Below are 21674 nucleotides of genomic sequence, written 5' to 3'. Positions count from 1 at the left end.
ATTTTAGAAGCTCCCACTGTATGTGCTCAACTGCTTTCATGGAAGGTGTAGTGCTCTTGTCTCTCCAAGAAGCTCTGTTTGCCTCACCACATGGCAGCCCTAGAGCAACCAGGCAGTCTTTCCTCCCTGTTCTTAGAACAAAAAACACAGTATGTACACACACATGATATACATGATACAAAATACACTAACACAAAGTGGATCTTGTACTATCTGCTACTGTAGCCCTTGCCCAAGTAGATGAGACTCCAAATCAAGTGTTAGGTACCAGTCCAAACTCTGGACCATTAGTTTGAGAAAGACTATCAAAACAAAGTGTTTATGTAAAATAGAACCATAGAACTCATAGAATCATAGAATCGTTTAGGTTGGAAAAGACCTTTAAGATCATCCAGTCCAACCATTAACCTACACTACCAAGTCTACTCTAAGCCAATTAAGGGTAGACTAGACTAAACTATGTCCCCAAGTGCCACATCTACCCGTTTTTCAAACACTTCCAGGGATGGGGACTCCACCACCTCTCTGGACAGCCTGTTCCAATGCTTGACCACCCTTTCCGTAAAGAAATTTCTCCTAATTTCCAGCCTAAACCTCCCCTGGCGCAGCTTGAGCCCATTTCCTCTTGTCCTATTGCTAACTACTTGGGAGAAGAGACCAACACCCACCTCGCTACAACCTCCTTTCAGGTAGTTGTAGAGAGGGATAAGGTCTCCCCTCAGCCTCCTCTTCTCTAAGCTAAACAACGCCAGTTCCCTCAGCCGCTCCTCATAAGGCCTGTCCTCCAGACCCTTCACCAGCCTTGTTGCCCTTCTCTGAACACGCTCCAGCACCTCAATGTCTTTCTTGTAGTGAGGGGCCCAAAACGGGACGCAGTATTCCAGGTGCGGCCTCACCAGTGCCCAGTACAGGGGCACAATCACCTCCCTGCTCCTGCTGGCCACACTAGTCCTGATACAAGCTAGGATGCTGTTGGTCTTCTTGGCCACCTGGGTACACTGCTGGCTCATGTTCAGCTGGCTGTCGACCAACACCCCCAGGTCCTTTTCCGCCAGGCAGCTTTCCAGCCACTCTTCCCCAAGCCTGTAGCGCTGCATGGGGTTGTTGTGACCCAAGTGCAGGACCCGGCACTTGGCCTTGTTGAACCTCATACAGTTGGCCTCAGCCCATCGATCCAGCCTGTCCAGGTCCCTCTGCACGGCCATCCTACCCTCCCTCGAGTTTGATGGAACTCGATTCCTATTACAGGGCAGAGGCATTTCCCAGTTTCATATCCACAACACTTACGAAATAGGTATTGTATTTGGTTTGTATGTGGCCTGCACTCAGGGTCCATCAGAAACGGATGCTAACAGCTGTGGCCTCTAATCTGAGCATAACCAGAGCATGTATGTATCAAGCAGAAAAGTAACTAACTGCAGCAAACTCACTCCTACGGATGTATTTACTGGTCTAATGATGTACTTGGAGGAAGCTGGTGCTCGTGTTGCTTCAGGCCACTATTCTAGCACAATGCCACATTGGCCAACATCATGAGATGCAGGAATACCTCAAACATTGTAACTCTTCCTCTTATGCACCTGAAATAATGCTTCCACCAGTGACTGATGTATTCATCTACATGAAAACATCAAGCTTATGCCTGATGGATATGAAAACCTAGGACATGTGAAGAAATCAAGTAAGCAGTCACACAGGCTAAGAATTGTAGGCTATAAAAATATTCTGGAAAAAAGCAAGCAAGAGAACTGACCTTTTTTTTTTTTCCCCTTAAGTCTCCCTTACCATTTTCTTTCTTTCTTTTTTTCTCACTTTCTTTCCTATCATGAAAGTTTGCTTCAATAATTCAACTTTACATTATTTTCTGAATTCCATACACATTGCGGCATATCCAGCTGGACTAAGTTCAGTAGTACAATACTACAATAGTTTTCTAGACCTAGAAGGGTCTCCATTAAAGTTCTGGTAGAGTCCCATCAACAGGTGGTTGTTTATTTCCATCAGTGAACTACATTGAATCTCTAAATAACAAACAAAATCCCCAAAATGCAGGACAGCAGATCAATGTACAGCAAGTAGTCAGCAAGACTTTATCCTTTACATCAATTTGTCTTATGATCAACATTGCTGAATGATACTGGAGACCTCTTGTATATAAATAAAATATCTTTTATCTAACTTGTTAATTATGTCATAGACAAGCTCCAATATACAAAAAGCCCATTCCAGAACAACCACAAAATTAAAATCAAAGGAAACACTCCTAGTGATTTTTAATTACACTGCAAGCTTGCAACTTCAGAATATTCTGATAATTTGGTATAACTATCAAAAAGAAAAATTCTGAAGAGAGCCTGTTTTAGCATAAAATGTCCTGAAGAGTCTTCCCAACAGCAGTGAATCTTATCTAAAAGGGTCCTACAAGCTCTGCTCAAGTCTCGGCTGGGTAATGAGCTCCAGAGAATCCTTCATGACAATACCCAAGAGCTGATGCCATAATTATTCTGTAACAGGCTAACAAATAACCCTCATAGCCACTAATAACTTCCTGATCCAGCTCCAAAAACGCAAAATTCCTTCCTTTGGTTTCCAGAAACAGAAATCTATCCTCTCTTTAGCTGATAGTGACCTGAGAGCAAACCACAGGCCATGGGATGAGGAATCATCCTAGCCATGGAGCCAGACAACCCAATGAAGCAGACAGTTAATGACCCTTCTGGCCCATGCTAACTTCTAATCCAGGCCTTTTTTTTTGAGAAGGAAGTATGTGCCCTATGCAAAAGCATTCTGCAATATTTTGTAAAATTGCTGATCAAATTCCTGTGGCAGAAAATATTTGCTGGCATAATTTAAATTACTATTATGGACAGTCTCATAATAGTCTAGTAAGGGCCAAGAGTCCCAGGCAGCTGTGAAAGAGACAATGGTCAATACTGGCATACCACCCTGAGTCACGGCCTCCTCCACACAGAGAAACAAGCAGTCCTTGTCTCATCCTTAAGTGCCAGTTAGTCAGTATCCATATCTAAACCCATGCCAAATCCTGTATTTGTCATTCACAATCCATGAAAGAGTGACGCAAGCAGAAAAAAGTGGGGAGAACTGTAAGCAGATATTTCCCTGTTGTGACATACTGTGCTTTTGCGAGCCATGGCATGGGATAGTGTAGGGAAGGAAGAGGTATGAGAAGGAAACAGAGGAGGCAGATGCTACCTACTCCTGATGATGTACTTATAAGAAATAGTAATAATACTGTTAATAGGAAGAAACAGTATGGTTGCATTCAAAGTGAACACACCATAGTACTAAAACTGCCAGCATAGCAGCTGGTCTGACTGAATGCTTGAAGGTAGGGGACCATGTGTTTGAGTCTTCTGGGGTGCTAGGAAAGGCCAAGATACTTCAGATTTATGCATGTGTGCACTTAAATCTAGCCTGCAGTGTGAGTTGGGAAGTCCTTTATTGCATAGTAGAATTGCTACTTAGCTTGTTATATGTGTCATTGATGCTTCATGACTGGAATTCCCTTTTGTCCATGGGCTTGTGAAAAGCTCTTCTTGAAATGGGGTGCTTTGTCCCACCACTGCTATTCTCCTTAACTTCAGTGTATGACCCTAAACTGGACCTATTTTCCATAATTTTCTACACTTTATTTGCTTATTTCCTCACGACAAGAATGAGTATGTCAAGTCACTTACCAAAGATCATCTCACTCATTGAGCTTGGTTTCAGCCTGTATTGGATGGCTGCACAGAACATCCTGGAGACAAGCAGGTGACCTCTGTGCTGAGGTGCAGGTTCAGTTCAGAAGGGTCATTTCTGAAGTTCCTCAGCTGTCTGATCATACTTAGCAAGTTATTTTGCTGAGCATGTACTGTAGGACTGAAGGCATGGGATCATACATAGGACTGGGCAGGGTAGTATAATGCTTGCCAAAGATTTCCTCATGCTCTGTGTAAAGGAGGCAAGTTTAATAAGCTGCCCAAAATGAGCAGTTTGTACCCAATATGTCTCTTTCATTTAAGAAGCATTGCTTCTCTGTTGTGCTTGTTGATAGTCTGTGATAGCTTATCTAAAACGGCAGTCATCTATTCCAAACAGGTTTTCTTTGAACAACAGTAATCAGGGGCAGACTCCAAATGGTGCTACCTGGCCATAGTCCATGAAACAGGCCCTTTGAAAGAGAATGGAGGTTTTTGCAAGGTGGAAGTTCCTGGTTCAGGTATTCATGGAGGCTATTTACCTACACAAGTTTTGCGCGCACCTCTGGACACACGGAGATAGAAGATGTTCTGGTCTCCCTGTTAATCACTGCTTTCTCTTTCCAGAAACAGCACTTTATGGAAGCAGTGCCATGATCTCAGCTTCTCAGACAGGAATGGCTGAAGTGCCTCCTAGTGAGAAAGGCAACGCAGGAGTCAGCTGCGTTTCTCTTCTCTCCCATGGTGTACCAAGAGGGCACCAATATTCCTGGACCTGCATGAACTCCTTGTGAAGGTGGCAGCTGTCTCACATAGAGTGTGCTACTGGGTGTAAGTGGCAAGGTTTTGGGAGGTGGCATGGCTCAAGGGTGGGAGATGGTCAGGGGCTTCCCTGTGCTGGACACAGCTGGTTCCAGCCAGCTCCAATGGACCCACTGCAAGGCACAGCTGAGCTCCTCAGCCAAGCTGGTAGCACCTCTGGGAAACTATTTAAGAAAGGGAAAAATGCTGAACAGCAGAGAGAAGTGAGGATAAAAGTGTGAGAAAAAATCATACGAGCCTCAAGGTCAGTGAAGAAGGAGAGGGAGTAGGTGCTCCAGGCATCAGAGCAGAGATTCCCCTGCAGTCCATGGAGAGACCGCGGCAAAGCAGGTGTTTCCCTGCAGCCTATGGAGGACCCCATGCTGCAGCAGGTTGATGTGCCCTGAAGGAAGCTGCAGCCTGTGAGGGACACATGCTGGAGCAGATTTTTCCTGAAGAACTTCAGCCCATGGAAAGGGTCATGCTAAAGCAGTTTGTAAAGGACTGCAGCTGGTGGGAAGGACCCACATTGGAGCAGGGTAAAAGTGTGAAAAGGAAGAAGGCAGAGAGGAACACTGTGTACTGATCCCAACCCCTCATTTGCCATCCCCCTGCACCATTTGCAGGGGAGGTACAGAGTCAGGAATGAAGCTGAGCCTGGGAAAAGGGGGGAGGGGAAGGTGGTGTTTCAATTTGTTTGTCTTTGTTTCTCACTGCCTGAATCTATTTTAATATGCAATACATTTAATTAAATTTCCCCAAGTTGAGTCTATTTTACCCATGACCGTAATTAATAAGTGATCTCCCTGTCTCTATCTTGACCCAAGAGCTTTTTCATTCTATTTTCCTCATATTTTCTGTTAGAGGAGGGGGAGTGAGAGAGCGGCTGGGTGGGAGTTTGCGTCTTAGCCAAGGTTAACCAACCACAAATGATGGAGTCCAAGTATGTATGTGATGTCAGTCAACAAGATGAGACAAAACTGCTAGTAGGATTGTCATAACCACAAATGAATATGATCTACAACACAGAAAGTACTGGTAAGACCCTGCTAGCTTGCCAAAGTCATATCTAAGCTTGGACACAGTTATCCAAGGCATTATACATATTAGTCTACAGTTGTCTGATGACCTAGGATTAGACAAGCTGAAGTTTCATTATAAGGAACACTGACCAGACAAAGATCTCCAAGATTTCTTCGAATTTAGATTCCATTTTCAAATGGAAATGATACGCAGTAAGAACTGAAATAATGGTTTTAGCACGAAATGTATAGTAGAGGCCTGTCAAGTTTGGTTTTAATAGGTGTAAGAATCTAGATGAAACAACAGACACTCTTCTAACAACAAGAGCTAGACCTATGAGACCTATGATTCTGCTGAAATCAAGAAAAAACAAGTACATAATTGAGCCAACTTACCTAAATCCCCAAAATGAGACACATTTTAAATCTGTTTTGCTTAATTTGGAAAGAGAATCATATGTAAGATAAACTGCTGCAAAATTATTTGGTCTGATTAAGTTAGCTGATATGCTATGTACACTTTTCTACTTGCAACATGGATTTCAAGTGAGTATCTTAAATTTGTATCTTATATTTGCTAAGCAGAAGAACCAAAAATTTCCCTCATCTGCATTGTTCATAAACAATTTACTATCGCTACTCTTAAACTACTCAGTTGTCACATTGTAATTCTACTCTCTGACAAAAATGATCAAAATATCAAAGTAATTTATGAAATATGCACAATTAATGTTATCAATTTGTTTGGTAAGTGTCCTGAAAATACCTTTCAGTGTGAGTATGATTCAAATGTTTGTAAACACTATTTCATTGTATTCAGGCAAAGCTTCTACAGAAAAACTATCAGATATCACCCATGATTGTACTGCATTTTAATGAGGTTTTCAGTTTTATTTTGAATAAACTATACAGAAGCAGTCATGCAGTATGCATTAGATTCTTATATGTTAAACAATAAAGTACACACACAATTTTCTATTTCTTCCTGTAAAACACTGAAGTATTGAACTCCTATTTCTGTCACTGTCATCTTATTATGAGAATACTGCAAAGAGGAAAACAAATTAGTCCTATCCATTAATTTCCTCTTACCTAATGGGAGCTTTAAAAATGATGGAGCTTCCCTGAGGTACTGAACAGTGATGGTAACTTCATCGCCAGCATTTCGCAGTAGGTGTACCTGTCAGTGTGACAAATAACAACTACTTTAAACCAAAGAACCACCAGTCATGGAAAGCACATTACTTAACAATGAAATCAACATTTCTGTTGATCCATACGAAACTCACTATGAACATTTCTGACTGGGAATGAAGAATATCTTGAGGGTTAATCCACACCAACAGCGGATAAGAGTAGGCAAAACCAATGGAGTTACCTGAATAAGTAACTTGGTGGGCAACCTGATTTTATATACCAGCTGAACACAACTTCTACAAACAAATTAATTTTATAAAACTGGCATAGGGTAGTAGGGAAATATGTCTCTATGTAGATATAATACATTAATTGTGTGTGTGCACATAAACAGACACATAAATATATATTAATACATTATACATATCTAGATCTTAAGTATTTGGTTTGATTAATTTAGGTGATACATTAAGCACATTTCTTTGTTTCAAATATAGTTTTGATTTTTGTGACTATCTTCATTATCTGTATCTAACCACAAGGGAACACATATACACACACTTATGTGTATAGACACATGTATTAAAACATCAGAAGTTAATTAAAGGCATAGCATAGCATCCTACTGTGTAAGGAGCTTTTTTAAATGCAGAACTTCAAATAACATCTTTGATGGAACTCGATTCCTATTACAGGGCAGAGGCATTTCCCAGTTTCATATCCACGACACTTACGAAATAGGTATTGTATTTGGTTTGTATGTGGCCTGCACTCAGGGTCCGTCAGAAACGGATGCTAACAGCTGTGGCCTCTAATCTGAGCATAACCAGAGCATGTATGTATCAAGCAGAAAAGTAACTAACTGCAGCAAACTCACTCCTACGGATGTATTTACTGGTCTAATGATGTACTTGGAGGAAGCTGGTGCTCGTGTTGCTTCAGGCCACTATTCTAGCACAATGCCACATTGGCCAACATCATGAGATGCAGGAATACCTCAAACATTGTAACTCTTCCTCTTATGCACCTGAAATAATGCTTCCACCAGTGACTGATGTATTCATCTACATGAAAACATCAAGCTTATGCCTGATGGATATGAAAACCTAGGACATGTGAAGAAATCAAGTAAGCAGTCACACAGGCTAAGAATTGTAGGCTATAAAAATATTCTGGAAAAAAGCAAGCAAGAGAACTGACCATAAAACCGCCAACACTAACACTGAAGAAAACATTGTCTGGACAGGGACATGTTCTGATCTGGTTGATTAAGTAAGCAGGCATATGAATCACCCATATAAAGTACTGCTGCTGAAAGCTTACTGTTTGCTGTACCTGTAAAATACATGTATTTAATAAAGAGTTACAGTGTCTGCCTCCATCTTCCCCACCCATCTTTCAGTCCATCAAACAATGACTTCCATTGCTAACAAACAACCTGCAGTAGCACTAGTGACCACAGATCAGTCCCTGGGAGGGAATGATAATGTTTTGCCCTCATTAAGTTAGGAAATCCAGCTCTGCAGGGGAGAAGCAAGAGCTCAGTAAGGTCAGAGAAAGCACATAACAGGCAGTCTGATCAGATTAGAGAGCTTGAGGAATACAGGTCCAGAAGCAAAGGGGTAGGGGATGCATAAGAGAAAGAGATTTAAAAAAAAAAAAAAAAAAGTGCCTGGCAGCTTAAGCAAGTTTCCCAGAAAGGACCTGCATTTTCTTTCAAGTTCTTCCTTCCTGATGGACAGAATCCTCCCTTCCCCAGGGCTCCATTTCTCTGCTATTCTTGTTCTCTATTCAAGCATTTTTACTTTTTTTTCCCAGGCTCAATCCACATTTAAACGATTTACTACAAAAAATACAGCAGCTAGTGCTACCTACTCACCCCCAGTACTCTGATATGAGGTGTTCTACTCAAGTCAAAGATTTTGTGGACAATTGACTATAAGAGAACCTGAGATCTCATTGTGGAAAAAAACATTGTGGAAAAAACTGTTATAATCATCAATTTCTGACTAAACCCTCTCAGGATGATCACAGTAGGAATAACCAGGAACTAAAGCACAGCAAAATTAGAATGCTTCTTTAAGGTCATACAAGAGTGTGTCAGGACAGCAAAGCAAACTGATGTGTCTTGAGTTCTAATGTATAAGAACAACTATGTCTCCTGAAATCCTCTGCCCCTTATTTCCTGCAACATTTGAGACATTATTTCTTACTTACAAAGGACTGAAGATGATTGGTACCTCTGCTACTCCTACCCTACTGTTACAAAGATAGTTCTTCCCTTTACCTGCACCTTTATCTGCAGACTATTATACATATAAAATATATATGACATATATAACAGTCTATTTGATCTATATAAAGGCCTATTTTATATATATTAAAATAGACTAATATATATACACACATATATAAAACTTTTAGTCAAGATTCAGCTAGTAGATTATTCTTAAATACTTCTGAAATTCTGCAGTAACTGGATGCTTTGTTTTAAATTTTGCACCTGATTTAAAGATTCTGTATTTCTACATTATCTTTAATCGTAAGTTCTAGATTATCTTTAAGTGAGGTAAAGCTCAATAGTTTAAATTTAATTAAACTGAATTTAACTAGAATCGAATGAGAACATTAAAATAGAATATTTGTTTTGTGGATTTAGACCAGCTACTTTGCAGAAAATGCTCAGAAACTCATGAAACCTATATTAACTCACATAAAATTTCCTCCAAAGTAATGATTTAACATTAGGGTATTTATATAGATCTATCATCACATAACACTTGGATGCACCAGCAAGATTCAAAATCAATATTCCTGAATATAGTTCTGTTTTGGAATACATCTATGATGAGTTGAATGGAGCTAAAAAAACCCACTTTTTATAGACCTTCACTATCATTCTGCCATATATAGCTGAGCTACATATATATACACATATATATATATGCACACACACACACAGGTTATGCTTGCTTTGTTCAAAAGCTGAAACAGACTCTTATAACAGTCATATTGGAGCAGATGTGAAAACATAGTTCAGACATACGTACAAAAATTTGTATGCTTTTTATATACATGTGTATCTCTATACTAACTGATCTAGAAATGAAAAAAATGATAAAAATAAATGAAACTGTCAGCACATCCTTGTATACGTTTAAATTAGACTGCAGACACTTTTCAGTCTCCAGTTGATGAATTTTTCTTCCCAAACTTCATTAATATCTGCATTGGGCCTTGAAATGAATTGATGTTCTCCTTCCAGCCCAGGCACACCACCCAGTGACTTCGCACTGTTTATGCTACACTACATTGCAACGGAGCTTTCACAACTACACCAAATGCTTTTAAGTGTGATCCAAAATGTTTATAAAAGACAGTAAATAATTTTTTTGCCACATTTGTACTGACAGAACCACTGAATTCGGGAATAATTGACCAACAAAGCTTAATTGGAAGTATTTTCTAAGAGTGTATATATAGAGTTAGCAATAATTAATTACTTTATTCTCTTTGAGAAAAAAGTAGTTAATTACAAAATTACACGTAAGCACTTGAAAGAGCAGATGTGCTTCACTTTGTAATCTTGCACATAATCAGGCAGTATTATTATAATTAAAAAAAATAATAAGTCATTTAAAATCCTGACACCTACATGAAAGTTGATTTGGTCCCAGAAGTGCCCATTTGGCCTGATCCCTGAAAAAAACTCCAAGCTCAGGCCAAGTACGTCTGGCTGCAAAAAATTCAACAAGTAAATACCCTGCAGGCAGCCGCACTGACATCTGTAGCATCCAGGGGGTAACAAATGCCCTGATCTGAAATTAGGAGGGTAACGCGCGTTCCGTGTACGGGGTGCGGGTGCCCCGGTTTGTTAGTGAGGGGCTGCAGGGCGGCCGCCGTGAGGGGAGGCCGGGGCTGCCCCGTGCCGGACACAGCCGGTTCCAGCCGGTTCCAGCCGGTTCCAGCCGGCTCCAACGGGCCCAGTGCAGGGCACAGCTCAGGGCAGGGTGGGCCGGGAGGGCAGGAGGTAGAGGAGTCGGGAATGAAGGAGTGAAGTTGAGTTTTGGCAAAGGAGTGGGGGGAAGCTGCCGGTTCAACTTTTTTGTCTCTTTCTCACCACCCAAATCTATTTTAATTGGCAATAGAATGAATTAATTTTCCCCAAGTCGAGTCTGTTTTGCCCATGATGGTAATTGGTGAGTGATCTCCCTGCCTGTATCTTGACCCACCAGCTTTTTAATCCTGTTTTCTCCCCTTCTCCTGTTGAGGAGGAGGAGTAAGAGAGCAGCTGGGCGGGCATTTGGCTGCTGGCTAAGTTCAAGACAGTTTTACAAAAAAAAAGAAAAAAAAAAAAAAAAAAAGAAGTGCAGCAATGCTATCCACATAGTCTAGGTTCAGTGAATCCAGCCTGGGTGCAGCAATGCCAAAAAGGTGATATGGTAGGAAAAGGACACCCAATGTATTCCCTTCCAAAGAAAAAATGTCAGAAAGTCAGTAACAGGGTAGGAGGAGGTCAGAGTTGGCAAAAAATACAAGATCCTGTCACCGAATGCTGCTGTATCTTGTGATGCCATTTTACTTGTCATTGTGGTAAATATATTAGTAACGCTGACTTTAGCTTACAATCGGTGTAACAGCATCAGTATTGTGTGAATTCCAATAGATAATTTCAAACCCAACAAATTTAAGATATAGTCACAATGCTGTACTGAAATATGTAATTGGGAGAAATATAAACCAAATAAAATTAATACTGAGAACTCACTTTCTTATTTACAATTGGCTTTTTAGAAAAGCCACAAATGTGAACCACTTCAATTCTTTGACTTTGGAACAACAAGGAAGAATTTTAACTTCCTAACAGATATAAACATTTTGAAAAAGCCTTTCAAACACAGCATAAGAACTATGTTTCCTCTTAATTAAGCAAAGAATGTTCACACACAAACATTTATATTTGTCAAGAGATGAGAGGAGACAGCATGACAGACATACTGCCTAATGTACTTTTGGAAGATCTTAGTCAAATATTACGAAGATACTTTCAAGCCAAAAACTGTATGAAACAACAAAACAGAGGATTAAAAACTGCTGCAGAGCATGAGATTTGATTTTTAATTCAAATGATGTTTTGAAAAGGAAAGAACTCTAATATTAATGCTTTGGTTTAAAATTGTCAAGCAGTGATACCTTAAAACATACTGTATCATACTCTTCTAGAGCTATTTCATATTCTTAGGCAGTGTCTGAAGAGGTGGTAGTATTGAACCACACACATACTAACGAAAAAAAAATCAATTTCAGTGCTCACAAGAAGGTATTAACAGTACAGAAGGTCACTAAATAATGCACTGCTCTGTGGTGCTGAAGCTTTTGCACAAGTCCAGTAAGTCCAAAAAGACAAATCCAGTAGCTTTAGAGTAACATTCACTGTTGCACTGTTGCCTTACTGTAGTGTTAATATAAAAGGAGAATTGTGAAAGTGGGTTGGTTTGTTTGATTGTTTTTTTAAATAGTTGATTAAGTACATTTACTGCAGCTAACTCTGTGTGTGTATGCACTTACTTGTGTGATCATATGTATGAAGGAGGAAAGGGCATCAAAGGAAATGCTTGTTTTTCATGCTGGCTCTAATTTGCAGATTTTGCATATCTCTAAGTGCATTCATCAAGTGAGGGCTTATTATGCTTCTCTTTTTCACATGCATTTCTCATGAATAGATCGGAGAGAATGTTAAAAATATAAATAGAAGTTTCTAGATCTCACTTAGCTAACCACAGTCCAGAGCATGCAGAGAAAAATATGACTCGTATTTTAAGAAAACCAGATAACCTTTGTTGCTTCATTTTTACTGTCAACACCCATTTTAGGGAAATCCTATACACTAACTCAGGCAGGCAGGTAAGTCAATGGCACAATTCATAGCTGATATGCATTCTTTTTAAATTCTGGTGCCTTGCCTTTACTGTGGCTTGCTCTAAACCTTCAAACATACCTGATCATTAATATTCACACTGCTCAGAGATTTAGACAGGGTTTTGGCTCTTCGAATCAGGTTCTATCTTATTATAGATCAGAACTGTAACAGCAATTAAAATTGAAAAGGAGCATGTCTTTGATGAATGAATTCCCCCATATGGCCCTTTAGCTAAGATCTAGTCCAAGACCAGAAGTCCCATTGTTTAACTTTGGCCATTTAAAAGATTCAACTCTAAAGTAGTTGTCAATATTTTTTCTAGGAATCAGTAAAGATCTTAGGATAAAAAGAAATCATCACCCCTAGGTGTCTATCTCTAAATAAGGAGAGTCTAGATGATAACCTTACCCTTCAAACATCTGAAGTTAGATGAAATGAATCCTATCTCACATCTATAGATGAAAATTTAAGATTAAACACCTAACTCAGACTAAAAGTCTGAAGCAAAAATTCTGAAGGAAGTGAATCTCCTGGTGAATGTCTGGCCTTGAAGTACACACATTTCACAAATAAACCACTTGAAATTCACATGATGTGCAAGTCTTGGGCTTGACAAGTACCTGGGTGGAAGATTATGTACAAGCCTGTAACGCAGCAGGCAAACAACCAAGAAGTTCTAGTAAAACATCTGAAGATAATAAGATCATAACATATAATAGTAAAAAACCCAATGAAATCTAGAGAACTAAAAGCTTTTAAAAAATTCTTAAACCCTCAGAATGAAAAAGGAACTATAGTATTTAAAATGCCTCCTAGACTAAAGCATGTTTGGAAGTTTTTTTGGAAACTTGGCAGTTTCAGCTCAACCCATATGAGTAGAACTGAAAAATCTGATATTGTGCTTTTATGTCTATGAGTAGGCAAGGAAGGTGCATGAAAAACAGAGACCTCACAGCACAAGCAGTGTTTAAAATGACAGCGGAAGCGAAGTGGCTTTAAAAAAAAGTTCATACAATTAAAATTGGATTGCAAATGGTATTGGAAAAGCATGAAGCAGAATTAAGTTAGTTCAAGAAATAATGATTTCTTGGCACTTGTCTCATTTCCATTGGTCAGTTATGAAGTGGTTTCCAATAAATACTTCTGATTATCTTCCTTAGCTCTGCAGTATTCAATGAGCACTCTCTCTTCTTTAATGCTTAATTGGCTACTCCAAAACAAGCATTTGTGTCCGAACAATTTATACAAATATGCTTGGAAAATGCCAGTCAATTTATTAATTCTGCAATGACTTGCAACACTCTTAGAGTCCTTCCATTTTCACTTAGGTATTTTATCCTATAATTAGAACTAAAATTATTTTTACAGAAATCTATCATAGATATCCTGCATAATTATATACCATAACTCAAATAACTTTTCTTTATACTTCTTTACTTTACCAGTACTATCCTTTGACATTTGTGTTTGTGCCTGAAGAGATTTGTAGCTTTCATAGTCATTGAGCAAATCACAGAATGAGTTATACAACTTCGTATAATATTGCTAATGAGTCAACCCACCCCTTTTTTGAAAATCTGTCCATGTCATACACGTTAGTAGCATCTTGTGGTTTTATTTCCACAGATTATGATGAATAATTAGCTTAAATTATTAGATTTCTATATGGCTACTGGAAGATAATCCACACATATATATATTTAAAGAAGAGAATCTATTTAAAAGAACAACATACTTCTATTTCACTCTGGCCTCTTCCTATTATGACGTGAAAGATTCAGGGCATTAGTTTTGTGACAGATCCTTACTGTCATGTTCGGTAATCTGTCTTTATAAGTGGATCAACTTCTCTTTCTTTTCTGCAAACTGAGCCTTAGAATATGGTAATTAACAATTTCAGAAAGCCATCAGTAGCCTGCAGAATATATGCACATGACCAAACATACAGATACACATAAGAAAAGCTATAAAGTAGGTAATCACTGTCATGACTGATTCATTACTGGTCTCTTACCTCTGTTGTTTATTCTACAATTTTTATCTGATTATTAGATGAATGCTTATATTACTATCATTTTGAGAAATTTTATTTTACCTGTCATTTGCAAATATATAATATGGTCTCTATTTTAATGAACTACATTTAAAAACATGAGACAAAGCATGGGAGCAAAGTAATGAGGTAAAAAAAATATTTTTATTAATTAGTTTCTGTCCAGAATGCTGTCACTGCTACAACATACCAATGATAAAGACACAGTACTGCACTGTTACTGATACCACCCATAGATAAAAGTGGTGTATTCATCCCTCTACTGAAATGTAAAGCCCTCAAGCGACAAAAAAAAGACAGAGCTCACCAGCATCAAACATGTATGGACACTTCAAAATTTTCTAATTACCCAGAAAAATACAGAGAATAATGTTGAATTTACCAAGGATGCTATTAATGATCACTTCCAAAGTGAAATAAATTACACTCAGAAGGATGGCATGACTGCAGACACAGGAAAGTTAACTGCAAGGTTATAGTTAGAAAGGGAAAGACGGCCCTTACTGGGAATGTTTTTCAATAGGCTGATAAATATATGTGTTATATTATTATGAGTGAGTAATACAGATTATTAAATTAAGAGTCCCATGCAATGGTCGTAGTTAAAAACAGCACTTGCATACCACTGAACTGGGCTTGCTATGCAATTACTGATCAGAGGGAGAAGAGATTGGATAATCTTGCTGAAGTGATCAATTTCATTGAATAAAATATAGAGATTTTATACTTCAAAAGAAACTACAGGAAGACAGAAAAGGAAGATCTTGGGTAGGCAGGCAGCAATTCTTCACTTGGGCTGCATGTGTATTTTGTCAGATATATTACTGTGACAGATGTCAGTGAGTAGGTGAAACATTTAGACTGTGATGAACAGATTTCCAGGACACCATGAGCTCTGCACCCAAATCATACTGCTGCTCCGCTCCTCGCTATAATCTAGGAGCCTTCTCATGACATTCTTGTGCTTCAGCAGGAACTGGGGTTCACAGCAAGCTTTCACCACAGCTCATAAGGCACAACTCCCTCTATGGCTATAGGTATATTACCAAGCATAATACAACTGCACTATACACTAAGAGAAGCCATGAAGTTTTTTGTTTGTCAAAGAATCAGATATACATTCAAATGCAGAAAAGCTATTAACTGGAGACAAAACACACACAAAAGTAAGGTAGAAGAGGTACTGGTGCTTTTCCCATTTCTCCTTGTGCTTGATTTTTTTTTTTCCTCCTATTATATTCACATGGATTTGCTACCATTCACATCTTGCCAATCAGTCCCTTTGGCTGTGTGAGTATCTGAGAAGTCCCTATCATGGTGGATATGTAACAGCAATTGGTATGTATGTCCCAGACTGGGCACTGAAACCGTAGAGAATCTGCATCTTCCAATTAAAAAACAAAACATAATATTCTCTCAGAAACCAAGTCCTACTTATTACTTTAAAAACGTCCCCTCCCCATTACCTACTTATCAAGAAAATGCAGCTTATGGGAATTTTCACAGATTTAAATTAAACTGCACTTTCTCTTAGTTCACTCAATTAGCACTTTTCTCTTATTTCTACCTAGTAATACAGTAAAAGATGTTTTTAACCACAAAGCTTCGTTATTAATTTAAACAAATAACACTGCTCCTGCATGATATAATTACCAGGAATTATAGAATCATAGAATCGTTTAGGTTGGAAAAGACCTTTAAGATCATCCAGTCCAACCATTAACCTAACACTACCATAGACAAAAAAGGAAATTATTTAAAAGTTTTTTTCATTATTTTGTACACTATTTTTTCTAACAAATTACTTTAGACTGTGTTTCACTTCAAAACAATGCTTACACAAATATCTGGGATATGAAAGATATGATACATTTTGTGCATTGGAGAATACATTCTGAGCCAAAACAGCTGTTGCCTGAAGAACGGAAGTTTAAATAAATTTGCTTAAGGCTAACTATTACCTGAAGCATGAAGACCCATCCCTGAGAAAGTGACTTTGCCATTCTTCAAAAAATTCAAAGAATATTAGAACATTACAGGGACTTCTCTGGAAATTCACGTCAGTTATCAATATGCTATAATTGAAAAGAGTTTAAAGCCACAGAACTAATAATTTTAGAATAAGCAGTATGTTTTATTGCTCATCTACTGTTACACATTACTTTTAAAAAGAATGAATTGTCTTGGGTATCAAAAAATCACAACAGACAGAAATGGCCAAATTACCAGAAAACAAACATACAATTCTTAGATCGAAACTTTATTAAATCATTAGTGACATATATGGTATGTCAGCAACACATACTATAGTATCAATATGCCACTTCCAGTTCAAATACACATACACATATCTGACTGAGCATGATTGGAAACATGTATGTTTCAGGGGAATCAGAATCTGTAGAAATACAAACATTTTGTCCTGGTTTCGGCTGGGATAGAGTTAATTTTCTTCCTAACAGCAGGCATAGTGCTGTGTTTTGGATTTAGTAGGAGAAGAATGTTGATAACAGGCTGATGTTTTTAGTTGTTGCTGAGTACTGCTTATGCTAGTCAAGGACTTTTTCAGCTTCCCATGCTCTGCCAGGCGCACAAGAAACTGGGAGGGGGCACAGCCAGAATAGTTGATCCAAACTGACCAAAGGGCTATTCCATACCATATGACGTCATGCTCAGTATATAAACTGGGGGGGTTGGCCGGGGAGGGGCGATCGCTGCTCGGGAACTGTCTGGGTATCGGTCGGCGGGTGGTGAGCAATTGCATTGTGCATCACTTGCTTCGTGTATCATTATTATTATTATCATTATTATACTGTTACTATTAGCATTACTATTTTACTTTATTTCAATTATTAAACTGTTCTTATCTCAGCCCAGGAGTGTTTCTCACTCTTACTCCTCCAATTCTCTCCCCCATCCCATCGGGGTAGGGGGAGTGAGCGAGCGGCTGCGTGGTGCTTAGTTGCTGGCTGGGGCTAAACCACGACAGTCCTTTTTGGCGCCCAACGTGGGGCTCGAGATAACAACAGATTAATCAGAGTGTATTAAGGAGTCTGTTAACAGTTGCCGGTCACGATATTAGTTCTTCTGATCTGCACCATGTTCTTTTTTTTGCAGCACGCGTTAAAGCTTGCTGTCAGTTTGTGTAGTGTGCTATGCTCTGCAGTGATTCATGATCTTTTGCTTGGGAGGCTCCTTATCAAAGCCCTGACCTTGAGCATTCTTTGGTATTTGGGTTTCATACAGAAGTCACTACTGTACTTCGGGTACTACCTCATAGAGAGAGTTAGCAATTATACTTCTTACTCTGAGAGGCTTGTTGTGGAGGAAATACAGAATGGCACCTTTGCTGCTTTCTTCTATGATGTTTCCTCCTTCATTACAACAACTTTCCTGTATCTTGAACACCCCTGGGCAGTTAAGATACTTCTATTGATAATTCTTGGGAATGTTGTTTCCATTTTGATAAAGGTCAGTAAGCAGTTTAAAAATACCATCCAGAGATCTACCCCAAGGCTGGATAGTTATGAGTGGCAGGGTGTGTGGGAACGTATGCGCAAGTACCTAGGGCAGTGGGGACCTCCAGTGTTTTGGAACTTCACCCCTGAACAAGTGCAGAATCCTGAAGAATTAGTAAAGTATTTGGAAGAAGTATGTTGTCACCCTGGTAGCTCCAGAGAGACACAAATCATTGCAACATGCTGGGGACTGGCCCATGCCTATCGAGCCGTGGTCAACGCTAATCAGTACCCTCAAAAGAAAGAGAAGGTCTCTGGATCTGATGACAAAACAACAAGCACTGTGGCTACTCAAACCCCCACTACAGGCCCTGCGGCTACTCCAACCCCCACTACAGGCCTTGCAGCTACTCAAACCCCTGCCCCAGGCACTGTGGCTACTCCAGTCACAGCCATGAGCACTGCGGCTACTCAAACCCCAGTGACAGACACTGCGGCTAAACCAGAGAACCAACCTGCGCCGGTATCAGTTGCCCCTATACAGAAGAAAAAATACACGAGGAAATCAGTTCGTTTAGTAAGGGATGAAGATGAACCAGGGCCATCACGAGAACCAGAGGAGGAAGAACCCATAAATGAGATGGTGACCACCCGATCCCTATCCCTGAGTGAGCTGCGAGATATGCGAAAAGATTTTGGTCGTCATCCAGGCGAGCACATCATCACCTGGCTGCTCCGATGCTGGGATAACGGGGCCAGTAGCCTGGATTTAGAGGGTAGGGAAGCCAAGCAGCTGGGATCCCTTTCCAGGGAAGGGGGCATTGACAAAGCAATTGGAAAAGGGGCAAAACCGCTCAGCCTCTGGAGGCGACTTCTGTCAAGCGTGAAGGAAAGGTATCCCTTCAAGGAGGATGTTTTATACCGCCCAAGCAAATGGACCACCGTAGAGAAAGGTATCCAGTACCTGAGGGAATTAGGCGTGCTGGAGGTGATTTACAGTGACCTGAATGATGAGCGGTTAACCAAAGACCCAGATGAAGTCAGGTGCACACAATCCATGTGGCGGAAGGTGGTACGGAGCGCACCAGCATCGTATTCCAACTCGTTGGCAATACTAGCCTGGAAAGACGACAAGGCACCAACGGTGGATGAAGTGGCTAGACAACTCCGGGACTACGAAGAAAAGCTCTCTTCCTCCCTACGGGCCTGTGTCTCGGTTGTGGAAAAACTGTCTGAAAAAATATGCCAAGAGTTCCAACAACTCAGAGAGGATCTGTCCTACTCCCCACCTGCACGGACCAGTGTCTCAGCCATTAGGAGTCAACGTCCCTATGCTCAAGAGAGAGGATATAGAGGATACACACCACGGGGCACCCTGTGGTTTTACCTGCGTGATTATGGAGAGGACATGAGAAAGTGGGATGGAAAACCCACCTCAACCTTGGAGGCACGGGTGCGTGAATTGCAAGGAAAAACTATTAGAAAAGGCGGTTCTCCCAGGAAAATTGCAGCTCCAGTTTCCAGTGAGCAGTTCCCGAGACAGAGTAAGAGGGCTAATTTTACTTCCGACCTTGATCAGGGAACTTTTGATTCACATTTACAGGAAGTGAACAACGAATACTGTGACCAGTGTTAGAGGGGCCCTGCCTCCAGCCAGGTGGAGGAAAGGGACAACCGGGTTTACTGGACTGTGTGGATTCGATGGCCTGGAACGTCAGACCCACAGGAGTATAAGGCTCTAGTGGACACTGGTGCACAGTGCACGCTAATGCCATCAAACTATAGAGGGGCAGAACCCATTTGTATTTCTGGAGTGACAGGGGGATCCCAACAGCTAACTGTACTGGAAGCTGAAGTGAGCCTAACTGGGAATGAGTGGCAAAAGCACCCCATTGTGACTGGCCCAGACGCTCCGTGCATCCTTGGCATAGACTACCTCAGGAGAGGGTATTTCAAGGACCCAAAAGGGTACCGGTGGGCTTTTGGTATAGCTGCTTTGGAGACAGAGGAAATTAAACAGTTGTCCACCTTGCCCGGTCTCTCAGAGGACCCTTCGATTGTAGGGTTGCTGAAGGTTGAGGAACAACAGGTGCCGATTGCTACCACAACTGTGCACAGGCGGCAATATCGCACCAACCGAGACTCCCTGATTCCCATCCATAACCTGATTCGTCGACTGGAGAGCCAGGGAGTGATCAGCAAGACTCGCTCACCCTTTAACAGTCCCATATGGCCAGTGCGAAAGTCTAATGGGGAGTGGAGACTAACAGTGGACTATCGTGGCCTGAACGAAGTTACACCGCCGCTGAGTGCTGCCGTGCCAGACATGCTAGAACTTCAATATGAACTGGAGTCAAAGGCAGCTAAGTGGTATGCCACAATTGATATTGCTAATGCATTTTTCTCCATCCCTTTGGCAGCAGAGTGCAGACCCCAGTTTGCTTTTACCTGGAGGGGTGTTCAGTACACCTGGAAACGACTGCCCCAGGGGTGGAAGCACAGCCCCACCATTTGCCATGGACTGATCCAGACAGCACTGGAACAGGGTGAAGCTCCAGAACATCTGCAGTACATTGATGACATCATTGTGTGGGGCAATACAGCAGAAGAAGTTTTTGAGAAGGGAAAGAAAATAGTCCAAATCCTTCTGAAGGCTGGTTTTGCCATAAAACAGAGTAAGGTCAAGGGGCCTGCACAGGAGATCCAGTTTTTAGGAATAAAATGGCAAGATGGACGTCGTCAGATCCCAATGGATGTGATCAACAAAATAACAGCTATGTCCCCACCAACTAGCAAAAAGGAAACACAAGCTTTCTTAGGCGTTGTGGGGTCTTGGAGAATGCATATTCCAAATTACAGCCAGATCGTAAGCCCTCTCTATCAAGTGACCCGGAAGAAGAACGAATTCAAATGGGGCCCTGAGCAACAACAAGCCTTTGAACAAATTAAACGTGAGATAGTTCATGCAGTAGCCCTTGGGCCAGTCCGGGCAGGGCAGGATATTAAAAATGTGCTCTACACCGCAGCCGGGGAGAATGGCCCTACCTGGAGCCTCTGGCAGAAAGCACCAGGGGAGACTCGAGGTCGACCCCTAGGGTTTTGGAGTCGGGGATACAGAGGATCCGAAGCCCGCTACACTCCAACTGAGAAAGAGATACTGGCAGCATATGAAGGGGTTCGAGCTGCTTCAGAAGTGGTTGGTACTGAAGCACAGCTCCTGCTGGCACCCCGACTGCCGGTGTTGGGCTGGATGTTCAAAGGGAGGGTCCCCTCTACACATCATGCAACTGATGCTACATGGAGTAAGTGGGTTGCATTGATCACACAACAGGCTCGAATAGGAAACCCCAGTCGCCCAGGAATCCTGGAAGTGATCATGGACTGGCCAGAAGGAAAAAACATTAGAATATCACCAGAGGAGGAGGTGACACGTGCTGAAGAGGCCCCACTGTATAATAAATTGCCAGAAAATGAAAAGCAATATGCCCTGTTCACTGATGGGTCCTGTCGTCTCGTGGGAAAGCATCGGAGGTGGAAAGCTGCTGTATGGAGTCCTATACGACAAGTCGCAGAAACTGCTGA

The 21674-nt window shown here is 40.8% G+C and overlaps 1 protein-coding gene across 1 annotated transcript in view; it reads right to left on the bottom strand.

Annotated features, from left to right (window-relative positions):
- Positions 1-21674, bottom strand: part of SNTG2 (syntrophin gamma 2) — a 324178-nt gene that overhangs the window by 112092 nt on the left and 190412 nt on the right. The window contains exon 7 of the mRNA XM_075707925.1: positions 6617-6704. Within this exon, the coding sequence (XP_075564040.1) occupies positions 6617-6704 (88 nt within the window). The remainder of the gene's footprint in view (positions 1-6616; positions 6705-21674) is intronic.

This window comes from Pelecanus crispus, chromosome 3 (genome assembly GCF_030463565.1).
Source record: "Pelecanus crispus isolate bPelCri1 chromosome 3, bPelCri1.pri, whole genome shotgun sequence".
NCBI classification, from domain to species: Eukaryota; Metazoa; Chordata; class Aves; order Pelecaniformes; family Pelecanidae; genus Pelecanus; species Pelecanus crispus.
The sequence above is the reverse complement of the archived record's forward strand: the minus strand, read 5'-3'. Positions and strand labels throughout refer to the sequence as shown.